We start from the raw sequence: 18,282 nt of genomic DNA, 5'->3' as shown, positions 1-18,282 counted from the left end.
ATCCCAGTATGTCCGGAGCTTTCTGTCCTAATAGATCTAACACCCCCTAGTTCACTGTCTGTAGCCCAGTCAGGCCCCAAGTCACAAGCTCTGTCAAGCCCCAAGTCAACAGCTCTGGGCACTCAGTCAGTTTCACCTGGACCAGGGGTCCAGCTCTCTCCCGCTTTTTTCTTCCTCTTGTTCAGGTGTGCAGCTGTCTCATGTCCTGAGATCTCCACCTGTCACTGCTGTGGGGATCCAGCTGATCTCAGCTCCTGACCAGCAGCCCTTTCCTGTCACTGATGTGGGGTTCTGGCTGTCTGCTGTCCTAAGATCTCCTGCCAACACTGCTTTGGAGATCCATCCAATCTCAACTCCTGTCCCGGGGGCCTCTCCTGTCTCTGATGGGGCGACCTCCCTATCTGCAGTCCGGACACCCTCGAAGAGCTCTGCTGTTGCAGACCTGCAGTCTCTAGTTGATCCGGGGCCCTCATCTGGTCACTCTGTCTGGGCCCGGCCTGTCCGGTGACCACCGCCCGTTGGTGCTTCCTGTCTGCCCTGCAGTCCTGCGGTCTCCATTCCTGAGACCATTGTAAAGCTCTGCCGCTGCGTCCCTGATGTCTCCAGTCCTGGTGTCCTCAGCTGACATGCCGGGGGTCTAGATGGCTCCTGTTCCTTCCCTGGAGGTCTTACAAGCCCTCACTGCTGAGGTCCATGTTGCATGTTGCATGTTTCTGGGCAGAGAAGGCGGCAGAGACATTCTCTATCAGTTGCTTGTTGCAAGTCCCACCTCTAGCCAGTGAGTTGTGGAGAAGCCAAGTGGACTGTTTGAGTTCTCCTCAGAAGACAAGTTAGCTGTACTTGTGCGTGCATAATATGAAACCATACTACTATATGTGTGTGTGTGTGTGTGTGTGTGTGTGTGTGTGTGTGTGTGTGTGTGTGTGTGTGTGTGTGTGTGTGTGTGTGTGTGTGTGTGTGTGTGTGTGTGTGTCTGGATCTTCAATAAACACCCATTATCTGGAAACACTGCCTCTTCATTGTTCTTACCGGACATTCTGTAGTGGTTACAACCATCCTAATAACAGCAATCTAGGTTTTCCCCTATCTTAATGGTCCTTCAAATCTACAACCTAGCCATATTTTCAAAATACTTTGTAGAATCACATTTGGTGGCGATTGCAGCTTTGAGTCATCTTGGTGAACAACAATCTTCAAATCTTTCAAATCTTCAAACCATTCCAGCTTTGGTTTGGCTGTATGCTTGGGGTCATTGTCCTGTTGAAAGGTACATATTCTCCCCAGTCTAAGGTTGTTTGCACTCTGAAGCAGGTTTTCATCAAGACTTTGCCTGTGTTTGGATCCATTCATTGTTCCCTCTATCCTTACCAGTCTCCCAGTTCCTGCTGCTGAAAAGCATCCACATAGCATGATGCTGCTACCACCATGCTTCATGGTAGGGATGGTGTTATATGGGTGATGAGCTGTGTCGGGTTTTCTCCATTTCCATTTTTGTCTTATCAATCCACATCATCTTTTGGCTCATGATCTTAGTCTTTCATGTGCCTTTTTGCTGGGCAGTCTCAGGGTCAGGGCAGGCAGGGGTCAATAATCCAGAACTGTGAGGTAAGGCACAAAATAGCAGGCAGTCTCAGGGTCAGGGCAGGCAGAATGGTCAAAACGGGAAGGACTAGAAAACAGGAGCAGAAAAACAGGCAGGAGCAGGGAAACAAACGCTGGTAGGTTTGATGAACCAAACAAACTGGCAACAGACAAACACAGAACACAGGTATAAATACACAGGGGATAATGGGGAAGATGGGTGACACCTGGTAGGGGGTGGAGACGATCACAAAAACAGGTGAAACAGATCAATGTGTGACACTATGATGAAACTGGCTCTCGTGAGGACCGCCACAGGAAAGGAAGACCCAGAGTTACTTCTGCTGCAGAGGACAAATTCATTAGAGTTACCAACCTCAGATTGCAGCCCAAATAAATATTTCACAGAGTTCAAGTAATAGACACATCTCAACATCAATTGTTCAGAGGAGACTGCATGAATCAGGCCTTCATGGTCGAATTGAAACCACTACTAAAGGACACCAATAAGAAGAAGAGACTTGCTTGGGCCAAGAAATACAAGCAATGGACATGGTGGAAATTTGTCCTTTGGTCTGTTGAATCTAAATGTGCGATTTTTGGTTCCCACTGCCGTGTTTTTGTGAGACGCAGAGTAGGTGAACAGATGATCTCTGCATGTGTGGTTCCCACCGTGAAGCATGGAGGGGAGGTGTGATGGTGTGGGGGTGCTTTGCTTGTTACACTGTTGGAGATTTATTTCAAATTCAAGGCACACTGAACCAGCATGGCTACCACAGATTTCTGCAGCGATACGCCATCCCATCTGGTTTGCACTTAGTGGGACTATCATTTTCAACAGGACAATGACCCAACACACCTCCAGGCCTTGTAAGGGCTATTTGACCAAGAAGGAGAGTGATGGAGTGCTGCATTAGATGACCTGGCCTCCACAATCACCCGACCTCAACCCAATTGAGATTGTTTGGATGAGTTGCACCGTAGAGTGAAAGAAAAACAGCCAACAAGTGCTCAGCATATGTGAGAACTCCTTCAAGACTGTTAGAAAAGCATTCCAGGTGAATCTGGTTGAGAGAATGCCAAGAGTGTGCAAAGTTATCATCAAGGCAAAGGGTGGCTACTTTGAAGAATATAAAATATATTTTGAATTGTTTAACTTTTTTGGTTACTACCAGATTCCATATATGTTATTTCATAGTTTTGATGTCTTCACTATTATTCTACAATGTAGAAAATAGTACAAATAAAGAAAAACCCTTGAATGAGTACATGTGTCTAAACTTTTGACTGGTACTGTATTTATATATTATATAAATAGTACATCCTATGACGGTGCCTCTTCACTAAGGCCATTCTACTGCCAATATTTGTCTATGGAGATTGCATGGCTGTGTGGCCGATTTTATCCACCTGTCAGCAACGGGCAGGGGTGTAAAGTTCTTTGAAGTACTACTTAAGTCGTTTTTGGTGTATCTGTACTTTCCTGAAGAAAATAATGTTATTTTTACTCCTTACATTTTCCTTGACACCCAATAATAATAGTTACATTTTGAATTCCTAGCAGGACAGAAAATGTGTCTAATTCACACACTTATCAAGAGAACATCCCTGGTCATCTCTACTGCCTCTGACTCACTAACACCAAATGCATTGTTAGTAAATTATGTCTAAGTTTAAAAAACAACAAGATCGTGCTGTCTGGTTTGCTTAATATAAGGAATTTTTAATTATTTATACTTGTACTTTTGATACTTATGTATATTTTAGCAATTACATTTACTTTTGATACTTAAGTAAATTTTAAACCAAATCCTTTTAGACTTTTACTCAAGTAATATTTTACTGGGTGACTTTCACTTTTACTTGAGTCATTTTCTATTAAGGTATCTTTACTTTTACTCAAGTATGACTTTATCACTGAGCTAAAAGCTAGAGCTGCCGCTTTCAAGGAGCGGTACACTAATCCGGACACTCATAAGAAATCCCTCTACGACCTCCATCATACAGGCAAAGCGTGTATACAGGATTAAAATGGAATCCTCCTGCCCTGGCTCTGACGCTCAACGGATGGCTTGTGTTTACAATCTGTTTATCGCAGATTACTAATGGAAGCCCAGCTGTGAGCTGCTCAGCGACACGAGCCTACCGAGTTAAATGAAAGCACTAGCTGTTCCGGAGTGCTTTGTGATTTCACTCTCCATAGCCGATGTGAGTAAGACCTAGGTTAACATTTGCAAGGCCGCAGGGCCAGGCGGAATACCAGGACGTGTACTCAGAGCATGCTCTGACCAGCTGGCAAGTGTCTTCACTGACATTTTCAACCTATTCCTGATCCGGTCTTTTTCAAGCAGACCGCCATATTCCCATTGCCCAAGAACACCAAGGTAAACTGCCTAAATGACTATCACCCTGTAGCACTCATCTCTATAGCCATGAAATGCTTTGAAAGACTTGTCATGGCTCACATCAACACTATCATGCCAGACACTCTGGACCCAGTTCTCATACTGCCCCAACAGATTCACAGATGATACAATCTCTGTTGCTCTCCACACTGCCCTTACCTACCTGGACAAAAGGAATAACTATGTAAGAATGCTGATCATCGACTACAGCTAAGCATTCAACACCATAGTCCCCTCCAAGCTCATCACCAATCTCAGGACCTGACTGAACACCTCCCTCTGCAAGGTGTTGGACTTCCTGACAGTTCTTGGACTTCCCGACAGGCATCCCACAGGCCGTGAGGGTAGGCAACAACATATCCGCCATGCTAATCATCAACACGGGGGCCCAGTGTGGTGCCAGGACAACAACCTCTCTCTCAGCGTCAGCAAGACAAATGAGCTGTTTGTGGGCTACAGGAAATAGAGGGGAGAGTACGCCCCCATCCACATCGATGGGGCTGTAGTGGAGAAATTTGAGAGCTGTAAGATCCTCAGTGTCCACATCACTAAGAAATGAAAATGGTCCACACACACAGTTGTGAAGAGGGCACGACATCCCCTCTTCCTCCTCGGGAGGCTGTAAAGATATGGCATGGGCCCTCAGATCCTCATAGTTCTATAGCTACACGACTGACAGCATCTTGACTAGCTGCATCACTATTGGTACAGCAACTGCAAGGTACCCGACCGTAAGGTGCTACAGAGGGTGGTGATTACAGCCCAGTACATTACTGGGGCTGGGCCGCCAACCAACCAGGACCTCTATACCAAGCGGTGTCCAAAAAATTGTCAAGGACTCCAGCCACCCAAGCCAAGGAATGTTCTCTCTGCTACCACATGGCAAGCAGGTACCAGTGTACCACGTCTGGAACTAACACTACCCTGAACAGCTTCTACCACTATGTCAGAACACTGCTAAACAAGACCGCAAAATATCTCGTCAAATGGCCACCCAGATTACCTGCATTGACCCTTTTTTGCACAAACTCTTGCACTGACTCTATGCACACACACTGGACTCTACCCACACACTCACACATACATACACTGGCACCACAACACAAATATACAGTGGGGCAAAAAAGTATTTAGTCAGCCACCAATTGTGCAAGTTCTCCCACTTAAAAATATGAGAGAGGCCAGTAATTTTCATCATAGGTACACTTCAACTATGACAGACAAATTGAGAGAGAAAAAATCCAGAAAACCACATTGTAGGATTTTTTATGAATTTATTTGCAAATTATGGTGGAAAATAAGTATTTGGTCAATAACAAAAGTTTATCTCAATAGTTTGTTATATACCCTTTGTTGGCAATGACAGAGGTCAAACATTTTCTGTAAGTCTTCACAAGGTTTTCACACACTGTTGCTGGTATTTTGGCCCATTCCTCCATGCAGATCTCCTCTAGAGCAGTGATGTTTTGGGGCTGTTGCTGGGCAACACAGACTTTCAACTCCCTCCAAAGATTTTCTATGGGGTTAAGATCTGGAGACTGGCTAGGCCACTCCAGGACCTTGAAATGCTTCTTACGAAGCCACTCCTTCGTTGCCCGGGCAGTGTGTTTGGGATCATTGTCACGCTGAAAGACCCAGCCACGTTTCATCTTCAATGCCCTTGCTGATGGAAGGAGGTTTTCACTCAAAATCTCACGATACATGGCCCCATTCATTCCCCATAACTTTCATTCAAAGTTATATTTTGGTTTCATCGGACCATATGACATTCTCCCAATCTTCTTCTGGATCATCCAAATGCTCTCTAGCAAACTTCAGACGGGCCTGGACATGTACTGTCTTAAGCAGGGGGACACGTCTGGCACTGCAGGATTTGAGTGCCTGGCGGCGTAGTGTGTTACTGATGGTAGGCTTTGTTACTTTGGTCCCAGCTCTCTGCAGGTCATTCACTAGGTCCCCCCGTGTGGTTCTGGGATTTTTGCTCACCGTTCTTGTGATCATTTTGACCCCACGGGGTGAGATCTTGCGTGGAGCCCCAGATCGAGGGAGATTATCAGTGGTCTTGTATGTCTTCCATTTCCTAATAATTGCTCCCACAGTTGATTTCTTCAAACCAAGCTGCTTACCTATTGCAGATACAGTCTTCCCAGCCTGGTGCAGGTCTACAATTTTGTTTCTGGTGTCCTTTGACAGCTTTTTGGTCTTAGCCATAGTGGAGTTTGGAGTGTGACTGTTTGAGGTTGTGGACAGGTGTCTTTTATACTGATAACAAGTTCAAACAGGTGCCATTAATACAGGTAACGAGTGGAGGACAGAGGAGCCTCTTAAAGAAGAAGTTACAGGTCTGTGAGAGCAGGAAATCTTGCTTGTTTGTAGGTGACCAAATACTTATTTTCCACCATAATTTGCAAATAAATTCATTAAAAATCCTACAATGTTATTTCCCTCATTTTCCCCTCATTTTGTCTGTCATGGTAGAAGTGTACCTATGATGAAAATTACAGGCCTCTCTCATCTTTTTAAGTGGGAGAACTTGCACAATTGGTGGCTGACAAAAATGTTGCCCCACTGTACACACACACACACACACACACATACACACTACATACTTCCACACACACATAACATGGGCACATATGCATACTGATGCCACAAACACACTCACACACACCACATACAATGCTGCTACTGTCTATTATCTATCATGTTGCCTAGTCATGTTATCCCTACCTACATGTACATAGCTACTGTACCTTAATTACCTTATACCCCTGCACATTGACTTGGTACTGGTATTCCCTGTATATAGCCATGTTATTTTTACTCATTATTGTTAATCATTATTCCCTGTGTATTTATTCCTCGTTTATTTTTTAAATCTTTATCTTTAACTCTGCATTGATGGAAAATGACCTGTAAGTAAGCATTTTACTGTTAGTCTACACCTGTTGTTTACAAAGCATATGACAAATAACATTTGATTTGGATTTGATTTTCCTAGTAATTGACAGATGACCTATGGAGAGTGTCATTATGAAGAGAATGTAACTTTAGAGTTACAGTATATTAACTTTCAACTATAGATGTTGCTATCCAATTTTGGATATTCTGACATTGTGCACATTCTGGAGGGTTCTCAGTACCTTCTGGGTTATCGCTGATGAACTGCAAAGTGGATAAACATGTTTATCAGAGGTCATTATCCACTTGATACTTTCATCCCCTGGAAAGCAATTAAAAACCACACACTGATGAGACCTAAAGGACACTCCGACCAAATGGAACACTCTGTGGCCAGTGTCTGGAGGATAGGGTGAAGCAGATGAGGACAGCGTAGTAATTACCTCCCGTCAGACAACACTGATGTAACTCTGATGGAACTGGATGGAGGGAGAAGGGAGCCATGTACCCAATGTGGCCATGCGAACAATGGCAACCCATGTTTTAGGGGGTTAAAATTACTGTAGGCCTATATCGCTTTGTGACCTCTGCATATAGCATTACCTTCCTGGCTAGGGCCTTATTGTAGATGAGAGCTTAGGTCAAATCAAATCAAATTTTATTTGTCAAATGCGCCGAATACAGCAGGTGTAGACCTTACAGTGAAATGCTTACTAACATGCCCTTAACAATGCAGTTTTGAGAAAATACCTAAAAAGGTAAGGGATAAGAAAAACAAATAATTAAAGAGCAGCAGTAAATCACAATAGTGGGGCGATATACAGGGGGTACCGATACAGAGTCAATGTGTCAATGTGCGGGGGCACTGGTGTCGGGTAATTGAGATAATTATGTACATCTAGGTAGGGTTATTAAAGTGGCTATGCATAGATAATAACAGAGAGTAGTAGCAGCTTTTTTTTGGGGGGGGGGGATAGTCTGGGTAGCCATTTGATTAGCTGTTCAGGAGTCTTATGGCTTGGGGGTAGTAGCTGTTTAGAAGCCTCTTGGATCTAGACTTGGCGCTCCGGTACCACTTGCTGTGCGGTAGCAGAGAGAACAGTCTATGACTAGTGTGGCTGGAGTCTTTGACCATTTTCAGGGCCTTCCTCTGACACCGCCTGGTATAGAGGTCCTGGATGGCAGGAAGCTTGATCCCGGTGATGTACTGAGCCGTCAACATTGTGTTTTTGACATTTACAACATACAGTCTGTTGTACATAGAGTGAGTGAGGATGAAATCTTTCAATGACTGAGGAAAATATATTCAAAGTATACTTCATTCAGACTGATTCAAAAGCACAAAAATAAAAGTAGCTGGTTGGTCCATGGTATCACTATCCGTGTGTTAGGACAGTAAATATCATAGCTAAAATGCTTTGTTTTCAGGGGATTTTTACTTAAAGTCCCACTCCAGCTATTTTTTTTACTTTTCCAGTTAAAAACACGGTATTCCAAGTACAAATACAGTAAAGAACACACACTCAATGGCTACATTTAAAAAAAAAAATTTTTTTTAGTTTAGACACAACTGCGAAAATTAAGTGTTTGGCAATTCAAGGTGTTGGTCTGATTGTGTACTGTGATGTCATCGGCCTCCCCCTTGCTTGGGGGAACAATTGAGGAGCAATTGAGGACAAAAGAGAAAATACCCACCCCCACTTGTGCCATGTCAGAGGACACCTGGACTACCTATTGAGCCTTTTGTTAAGTAAATGAGGTAATAAATTAGGTTCTACAGAGGCTGGCGGGGATCTTTAAGTGTTTTATATGGTGTGTGTGCGTGCTGTTTTTTATAGTTCTTCGGAAGAATACTTGCAATACTTGGCTCCCATAAGAATATAGATGAATTGCCCTGACCTAGGGTGTTGCTTTTTTCATCCAAACTGAATACATTTCATTGAATCTTCCCCAAAAATTGACCTGTTATGTTTGTTAGCCAATTATTTAAATCTTTGAGCTGCATTCTGTGTATTAAATGTGCTATGCAAATAAATGAATTTTTGTAATTATTATTATTATAAAATCCTGGACATTTCTAAATAACCAGCAATAACCAGCAACCAAACACATCAACTCCAGCCACTTTAATAATGGGAATTGATGGAAATTGATGTAAAATATATCACTAGCCACTTTAAACAATGCTACCTAATATAATGTTTACATACCCTACATTATTTATCTCATATGTATACGTATATACTGTACTCTATATCATCTACTGCATTTTTATGTAATACATGTATCACTAGCCACTTTAAACTATGCCACTTTGTTTACATACCCTGCATTACTCATCTCATATGTATATACTGTACTCGATACCATCTACTGCATCTTGCCTATGCCGTTCTGTACCATCACTCATTCATATATCTTTATGTACATATTCTTTATCCCTTTACACTTGTGTATAAGGTAGTAGTTTTGGAATTGTTAGGTTAGATTACTCGTTGGTTATTACTGCATTGTCGGAACTAGAAGCACAAGAATTTCGCTACACTCGCATTAACATCTGATAACCATGTGTATGTGACAAATCAAATTGATTTGATTTGATTTGAATATATAAGGATCAAACGACAACACCCTTGTTAAGTCAAACATAAGATAACACTTTTTTTAAACTAACTATCCCTTTAATGTCAGGGCCCTAACCAACAAAAGTATTGCTCACTGTGTGTGATCCTGTACCAAGATGTTTTTCTCATTAAATAAATAAGTTGATCAATTAAAATGCAATTCATTTGTGCAGTTAAGCATATTTGTCAGGTCACTACTCTATTTGACATTGTTTCAGAAAGTGTTATTGACACGGTGTGTCTAGGAACACACAGATTACAGCTAGTGTCCTGTGGGATTGGAATACTCAACATCAGTCAAATATGTTGCACAAATAACTGACGTCATGTTTTTACATGTCTTAAAAAAAAGACACTTGATGCAACATTTTCATTCACTTCTGCCAGCCTAGGGAGGTGTAACACTAGCAGTGTTGGATTGAGAGGTACATTTCATTGCATTTTTATTAAACCTTTATTTAACTCTCAGACTCTCAGAAACAGGTAAATCATGCACACTGCATTTTAGTTTTCTGAATAACTCTTAATTTATGGTTTCTCCTTTAATTATTTTCTTTAAAATGTGTTTATTGTCTACATTTGTTTCCTTGTTTTGAATCATTTCCTGTTGAGTTATTATTGTTTAATTCAATAACTAGGGATCTAAGTTGTCTGAAGGTACAATGATATTTAGCAATAGTGTATTTATACAGGCTAGTTAAAGCCATTTCATTAGTTCATTATCAAATCATTTCTGTGTAACATTTAAGTACCTTACTGTGATTGTTTTCAACACTGAAACTGAAAACGAGCTGTTATTGGAAGAGCGGTTTGGAATTCTCTTTCTTATTGGTCTACATGGGGCGGCAGGTATCCTAGTGGATAGAGCGTTGGACTAGTAACTGAAAGGTTGCAACATCAAATCCCCGAGCTGACAAGGTACAAATCTGTTGTTCTACCCCTGAACAAAGCAGTTAACCCACTGTTCAGAGGCCATCATTGAAAATAAACATTTGTTCTTAACTGACTTGCCTTGTTAAATAAAGATTAAAAATAACTAATTTGGCCAAAACTCCATCCCACCAAAACAGGTAGAAATTTCAGGTGGTCTTTTCAAACAGTTCGTACACTAAAAGGGTACTAACATCATTTTCACAATTTCATAGAATTATTCCGACCTCATAGTGTGGAAATATATGTAAAACACAGGAAATTACCTTTTTGACCGCAACAGGCCTTTAACAATTCTCTGTCCAGTTTGAATAATGACATGCACTTCCTTCTCAGAGGTAATTGTTCCCTGACGTCCCTGCTAGTCGGAACATGGGAGAACCTTAATGCTTTTAATTAAACAAATCAAATTACCATATTCATACAATGGATAAGAGATTAATGTAAATCATATTTACTAAGTGTTTGCACTAGGTGGAATTTAAAGGTTGTTGAGAATAATAAGTTATTTCGATGAAGAATAAATGAAGACAATTTCATGTTTTATCTTATTTATGTGTGTTTTACCCACAGAACACCAGTCTCAACGTCAACAGTGAAGAGGCGACTCCGGGATGCTGGCCTTCTAGGCAGAGTTCCTCTGTCCGTGTCTGTGTTCTTTTGCCCATCTTAATCTTTTATTTTTATTGGCCAGCCTGAGATATGGCTTTATCTTTGCAACTCTGCCTAGAAAGCCAGCATCTCGGAGTCGCCTCTTCACTGTTGACATTGAGATTGGTGTTTTGCAGGTACTATTTAATGAAGCTGCCAGTTGAAGACTTGTGTGGTGTATGTTTCTCAAACTAGATACTCTAATGTACTTGTTCCCTTGCTCAGTTGTGCACGGGGCCTCTCACTCCTCTTTCTATTCTGGTTAGAGCCAGTTTGCGCTGTTCTGTGAAGGGAGTAGTACACAGCATTATACGAAATCTTCAGTTTCTTGGCAATTTCTCACATGGAATAGCCTTCATTTCTCAGAACAAGAACAGAATGATGAGTTTCAGAAGAAAGTTATTTGTTTCTGGCCATTTTGAACCTGTAATTGAACCCACAAATGCTGATGCTCCAGATACTCAACAAGAAGGCCAGTTTTATTGCTTCTTTAATCAGAACAACAGTTTTCAGCTGTGCCAACATAATTGCAAAAGGGTTTTCTAATGATCAACTAACCTTTTAAAATGATCAACTTGGATTAGCTAACACAATGTGCCATTGGAACACAGGAGTGATGATTGCTGATAATGAGCCTCTGTACGCCTATGTAGATATTTCCAGCAGTTTCCAGCTACAATAGTCATTTACAACATTAACAATATCTACACTGTATTTCTGATCAATTTTATGTTATTTTAAAGGACAAAAAATGTGCTTTTCTTTAAAAAACAAGGACATTTCTTAGTGACCCCAAACTTTTGAACGGTAGCTTATGTAAATGAGATATTTCTGCATTACATTTTCTATACATTTGCAAAACAATGTATAAAAATGTTTTCACTTTGTCATAATAGGGTGGGTGGATGGGTGAGAATAAAATATACTTCATCCATTTTGAATTCAGGATGTAACAAAATGTGTAATAGACAAGTGGTATAAATACTTTCTGAAGGGTTGAGTTGTATAAAGGCAATGTTTCTTGTCTTTTCAGAATTCAAGACAAACATGGACAACACATCTGTAACAGTATTTACCATGACTGCGTATGCTGTCATGGAAAATAACAAGTACCTGCCGTTTTCGATATTTATGTTGTTGTATATTTTGATCATCTCTTTCAATTTGCTGCTGATTGCTGTGATATGCTGTCAGAGAGCTCTGCATCAACCCATGTACGTGTTCATATGTAACTTAGCTGCTAACGGACTATACGGCAGCACTGGATTTCTTCCCTCGACTCTGATTCTACTTTTGTCTGAGACATATGAGATATCGTTGCCATGGTGTCTAATACAAATCTATTGGGTACATACATATGCAGCGGTTGAATTTCATATTTTGGCTGTCATGGGATATGACCGGTATGTTGCCATCTGTCATCCACTACATTATCACAGCATCATGTCTATTCCCAAGATGTGTAAACTTATTGCATTGGCATGGCTATATCCCTTTTCTCTCTTTCTGATGTACTTCGGCTTTACTTTGAGATTGAGGTTTTGTGGGAGGTTCATTCATTTTAAATTGTTTTGTGTCAATTTTGAATTGGTGAAAAATGCGTGTTCTACTACATCTTACCATAGTATTGTAGGACTTGTGCTAATAGCTTTCTTTATGATCCCACAGCTCCTCATGATTATATTCTCATATGCACACATTTTCAGGGTCTGTCTGAAATCCTCGAAAGAATCTCAGGTAAAAGCACTGAAAACGTGCATCCCTCATTTACTTTCAGTAATAAACTACTCTATTGGAGCGTTTTTTGAAATAGCTCAAAGTAGATTTAACATGAGTGGGACATCTTTTATGGTTCGGATCATCATGTCACTATACTATCCATTGCTTACACCATTGATAAACCCTGCAATTTACGGAATGGCCAATCAAGCCATCAGAACACATGTCTTAAAAATATGCTGTGTGTCTAACAGGTTGGCCTCCTGTTAAAAATGGGTTAAACACAGTTCTAGTCCTGTAGACAAAGTTTTCATGAGAATAATGAATAAATTGTTAAAGTAAAAGCAATGTCACTGAAAAACTGCAACGTGCAATTATGGCAAGATGTACATGAAACAGATACTGTATGTAAATGTCTCATCAAGATGTAGGTGGAGCCTGTCGAGCTTTACATGAACCCTATTATAACAGAATTTAATGGGATATTTACACTTCACATTTGTGAATATACTTTTCAAAACCACCATGTAGACCTACAATTATGCTGTAGACATTATTTTAGTTCTAAAGTCACTATAAATAAAGTGTATGAAAACAATGAAAAGCATCTGTAATCCACAATAGTGTATATTTTCATGTTGTCATCATTATTAGTATGATTACTGCTTTGATTAGAACTATTTCTGCCACTGTCTTCCCTGTCTCAGAGAGCTGCCCTTCACCTCTGTTGATTTGTGTTTAGCTGTAATCATTTATGTATGTATCTAAATACACAATTGGTCAAAAAAGGGCTCCATGTGGGTTTTCTTAGTCAAGTCTAGGTTTTATATTTAATATCTTATACAGCATACAGCCGCATCAGTCACCAGACTACATTTTAGTCTGAGGCCTACTGTACATAGAGAATGAGACAGAATAAGTGATGAACAATAATTGTAACTTATATATATTTCATGGATTTCTCTGTCAATTTAATAATAAAAATGAAAAGTACCAGATTAAACAACTGTGTTTTTTGTGTGCGATTACCTTTATTTTGGAAATATCAATCATCAACCTAAATCATGGGTTATCTGCGGTATGTATAAACGAATACAAGAGTTTGTAATGATCGAAATGGAAAATATAGACTGGCTGTAAATCCATAATTTCTGAAAGTTTTACTTTGCTTGACAAATGGCTGATGTTAGTAATGATGATTGGGAGCCCTTGCATTGATGTGCTATTCACATTGACCCCGATTCCAACCCAGGGTAAGCACACGCAAATGGAAAGTAATTCCTTTTGATGTACTTTTATCTCTATGCATATTCTGACCTTGAATTTAAGCATGAGAATTAGCATGCTATTCACCCGTTGGCTCAGGGTGGAGATTTAAGAAATGAAGGTGTGGCGGAGGTGTCTACAGATGAACCCTATTCTGACCTTGACTTCATTCCCTCATAATCCCACCACCTTTATGCGCCAAGAAACCTTGAATAAGGTCGAGCAAACCTACCGGTTTCTCAGTAGAGAAAGCATCTACTTTCTTTTTTTCTGACAGAAATCATAGCATTCTCCATACACTGTAATTTATAAATGGATAAGTGCAATATAAAAGAGCTAGGAAAATAAGTAGTCCGTTGGGAGAAGGGGATTGTGAATACACATAGCAATTGTTTTAGATTGTTTTTCCTTAGGAACCATGTAGACAAATGTGAAACTAGCCATATGGAAGCAAACTGAAAATCATATAAACATGACGTGTGGCGTACCCTTTTCCACAGTGAAATAGGCTAGAATAAACAGCTGTGCCGTTATTCAACATTTGAATTGTGTGCCCTCACAATTTGCATGTATGAAATTTGGACACCCAAGTTAGAGGCTTCTGTAGGGCTGAACCTGCCGAGTTGATGTATGTTTTAATTATAGCCTATGCTTGTGCTTTTCTCAGTTTTATATTACATTGTGTATCATGTCATATATTAGCCACTATCGGGAGCCACCGTCAGTAATACACACATACATTTATAACTGTTACTTTAGTGTTAGTTTTCTTCAATTTGTAGCGTACATTTTTCATCATTCCATTCTGTTTACCTTTCTTTCCTCTATCACGTGGATCACATTAGTGGATCATATTAGGCTAATGTTGTGAGGTAATTTGGGACATGTAGTCTATTTGAATCATTATGGAACTCAGACCAGGTAGCAGTTTAAACCTGGAGCCTGGCTCACGGTTCACACCGACTGGACTGTTGTCATACAGTTCCATGAATAGTGAGGATTAAGGGTATATTTATAGCACTATTGTTCAACCCCTATTGTACACTTTTTTCCACCATCCAATATTTCATGTGTTTCAGGATGAATCAAACCCATGTATTTTTGATTCATCAATATATTTTGTGCGTAAAGGCTCTCCAAACACGTTTAATGTGCCTAAAGAATCTACAAGATCAGGCTATTTTTAAATCTACAAGTTGCTGCTGAAACGGAGATGAAGATGCATAGATGGCATTCTTTCATTAATCCATCTATTCTGAATCTGTTCTCTCCAGGTATTGGAGAGAGTCTGTCCACAAAATTATAATTAAATGTACACCGCATTGAAAGGGATAGCTTAATATAAATGTACTGAAAACCCTATTGAATGGAAACTACAGAGAAAATCTGTTGGCCAGCAAGTGGGAGGGTTTTCAGTAGTTGAATTCAAATGAATTCAGAGAGTGCAGTGGCGACCTGTCATTCAGCACAGGTGGGGCAGAGCCCTAACCCTAACCCACATTTCTTGCCCCCCCAAAAACAAACAGGCTTGCCTGTTTTGCATGTTATATTGGCAATAATATGTGTCACATATCAAAATATCTTACAGGCATAAGCTGTGTCTATGTGCCTGTGTTTTGCTACAGCTTTGATTGTGAATACAATTTGACCCACGACAGTTGAGTCTGAAGTTTACATACACCTTAGCCAAATACATTTAAACTTTTCACAATTCCTGACATTTAATACAAGTAAAAATTCCCTGTCTTAGGTCAGTTAGGATCACCACTTTATTTTAAGAATGTGAAATGTCAGAATAATAGTAGAGAGGATGATTTATTTCAGCTTTTATTTCGTTCATCACATTCCCAGTGGGTCAGAAGTTTACATACACTCAATCCGTATTTGGTAACATTGCCTTCAAATTGTTTAACTTGGGTCAAACATTTCGGGTAGCCTTCCACAAGCTTCCCACAATAAGTTTGGTGATTTTTGGCCCATTCCTCCTGACAGAGTTGGTGTAACTGAGTCAGGTTTGTAGGCCTCCTTGCTCGCACATGCTTTTTCAGTTCTGCCCACAAATTTTCAATCGGATTGAGGTCAGAGCTTTGTGATGGCTACTCCAATACATTGACTTTGTTGTCCTTAAGCCATTTTGCCATAACTTTGGAAGTATGCTTGGGGTCATTGTCCATTTGGTAGACCCATTTGCGACCAAGCTTTAACTTCCTGACTGATGTCTTGAGATGTTGCTTCAATATATCCACATAATTTTCATTCCACATGACGCCATCTATTTTATGAAGTGCACCAGTCCCTCCTCCAGCAAAGCACCCCCACAACATGATGCTGCCACCCCCATGCTTCAAGGTTGGGATGGTGTCTTCGGCTTGCAAGCTCCTCCTTGTTCCTCCGAACATTGCTGAGCGGCCTTTCAGGTTATGTCGATATAGGACTCGTTTAACTTTGGATAAATATACTTTTGTACCTGTTTCCTCCGTCATCTTCACAAGGTCCTTTGCTGTTGTTCTGGGATTGATTTGCACTTTTCGCACCAAAGTACGTTCATCTCTAGGAGACAGAACAAATCAAATCAAATCAAATCAAATGTATTTATATAGCCCTTCGTACATCAGCTGATATCTCAAAGTGCTGTACAGAAACCCAGCCTAAAACCCCAAACAGCAAACAATGCAGGTGTAAAAGCAAGGTGGCTAGGAAAAACTCCCTAGAAAGGCCAAAACCTAGGAAGAAACCTAGAGAGGAACCAGGCTATGTGGGGTGGCCAGTCCTCTTCTGGCTGTGCCGGGTAGAGATTATAACAGAACATGACCAAGATGTTCAAATGTTCATAAATGACCAGCATGGTCGAATAATAATAAGGCAGAACAGTTGAAACTGGAGCAGCAGCACAGTCAGGTGGACTGGGGACAGCAAGGAGTCATCATGTCAGGTAGTCCTGGGGCACGGTCCTAGGGCTCAGGTCCTCCGAGAGAGAGAAAGAAAGAGAGAATTAGAGAGAGCATATGTGGGGTGGCCAGTCCTCTTCTGGCTGTGCCGGGTGGAGATTATAACAGAACGTGGCCAAGATGTTCAAATGTTCATAAATGACCAGCATGGTTGAATAATAGTAAGGCAGAACAGTTGAAACTGGAGCAGCAGCATGGCCAGGTGGACTGGGGACAGCAAGGAGTCATCATGTCAGGTAGTCCTGGGACATGGTCCTAGGGCCCAGGCCAGTTGAAACTGGAGCAGCAGCATGGCCAGGTGGACTGGGGACAGCAAGGAGTCATCATGTCAGGTAGTCCTGGGGCATGGTCCTAGGGCTCAGGTCCTCCGAGAGAGAGAAAGAAAGAGAGAAGGAGAGAATTAGAGAACGCACACTTAGATTCACACAGGACACCGAATAGGGCAGGAGAAGTACTCCAGATATAACAAACTGACCCTAGCCCCCGACACATAAACTAATGCAGCATAAATACTGGAGGCTGAGACAGGAGGGGTCAGGAGACACTGTGGCCCCATCCGAGGACACCCGGACAGGGCCAAACAGGAAGGATATAACCCCACCCACTTTGCCAAAGCACAGCCCCCACACCACTAGAGGGATATCTTCAACCACCAACTTACCATCCTGAGACAAGGCCGAGTATAGCCCACAAAGATCTCCGCCACGGCACAACCCAAGGGGGGCGCCAACCCAGACAGGCCGACCACAACAGTGAATCAACCCACCCAGGTGACGCACCCCCCCCAGGGACGGCATGAGAGAGCCCCAGTAAGCCAGTGACTCAGCCCCGTAACAGGGTAGAGGCAGAGAATCCCAGTGGAAAGAGGGGAATCGGCCAGGCAGAGACAGCAAGGGCGGTTCGTTGCTCCAGAGCCTTTCCGTTCACCTTCCCACTCCTGGGCCAGACTACACTCAATCATATGACCCACTGAAGAGATGAGTCTTCAGTAAAGACTTAAAGGTTGAGACCGAGTTTGCGTCTCTGACATGGGTAGGCAGACCGTTCCATAAAAATGGAGCTCTATAGGAGAAAGCCCTGCCTCCAGCTGTTTGCTTAGAAATTCTAGGGACAATTAGGAGGCCTGCGTCTTGTGACCGTAGCGTACGTGTAGGTATGTACGGCAGGACCAAATCAGAGAGATAGGTAGGAGCAAGCCCATGTAATGCTTTGTAGGTTAACAGTAAAACCTTGAAATCAGCCCTTGCTTTGACAGGA

The 18,282-nt window shown here is 41.4% G+C and overlaps 1 protein-coding gene across 1 annotated transcript; it reads left to right on the top strand.

Moving 5' to 3' along the window:
• The first annotated feature begins 12,046 nt into the window (after nucleotides 1-12,046).
• On the top strand, nucleotides 12,047-13,703 carry LOC115136460 (olfactory receptor 1496-like). The gene has a single exon (XM_029672040.2). The coding sequence runs from the start codon at nucleotides 12,107-12,109 to the stop codon at nucleotides 13,079-13,081; it is 975 nt and encodes a 324-aa protein (XP_029527900.2). The 5' UTR covers nucleotides 12,047-12,106; the 3' UTR covers nucleotides 13,082-13,703.
• Nucleotides 13,704-18,282: the final 4,579 nt, after the last annotated feature.

Source organism: Oncorhynchus nerka, linkage group LG10 (genome assembly GCF_034236695.1).
Source record: "Oncorhynchus nerka isolate Pitt River linkage group LG10, Oner_Uvic_2.0, whole genome shotgun sequence".
Lineage (NCBI taxonomy): Eukaryota > Metazoa > Chordata > Actinopteri > Salmoniformes > Salmonidae > Oncorhynchus > Oncorhynchus nerka.
This window is presented reverse-complemented; position numbering and strand designations above follow the sequence as displayed.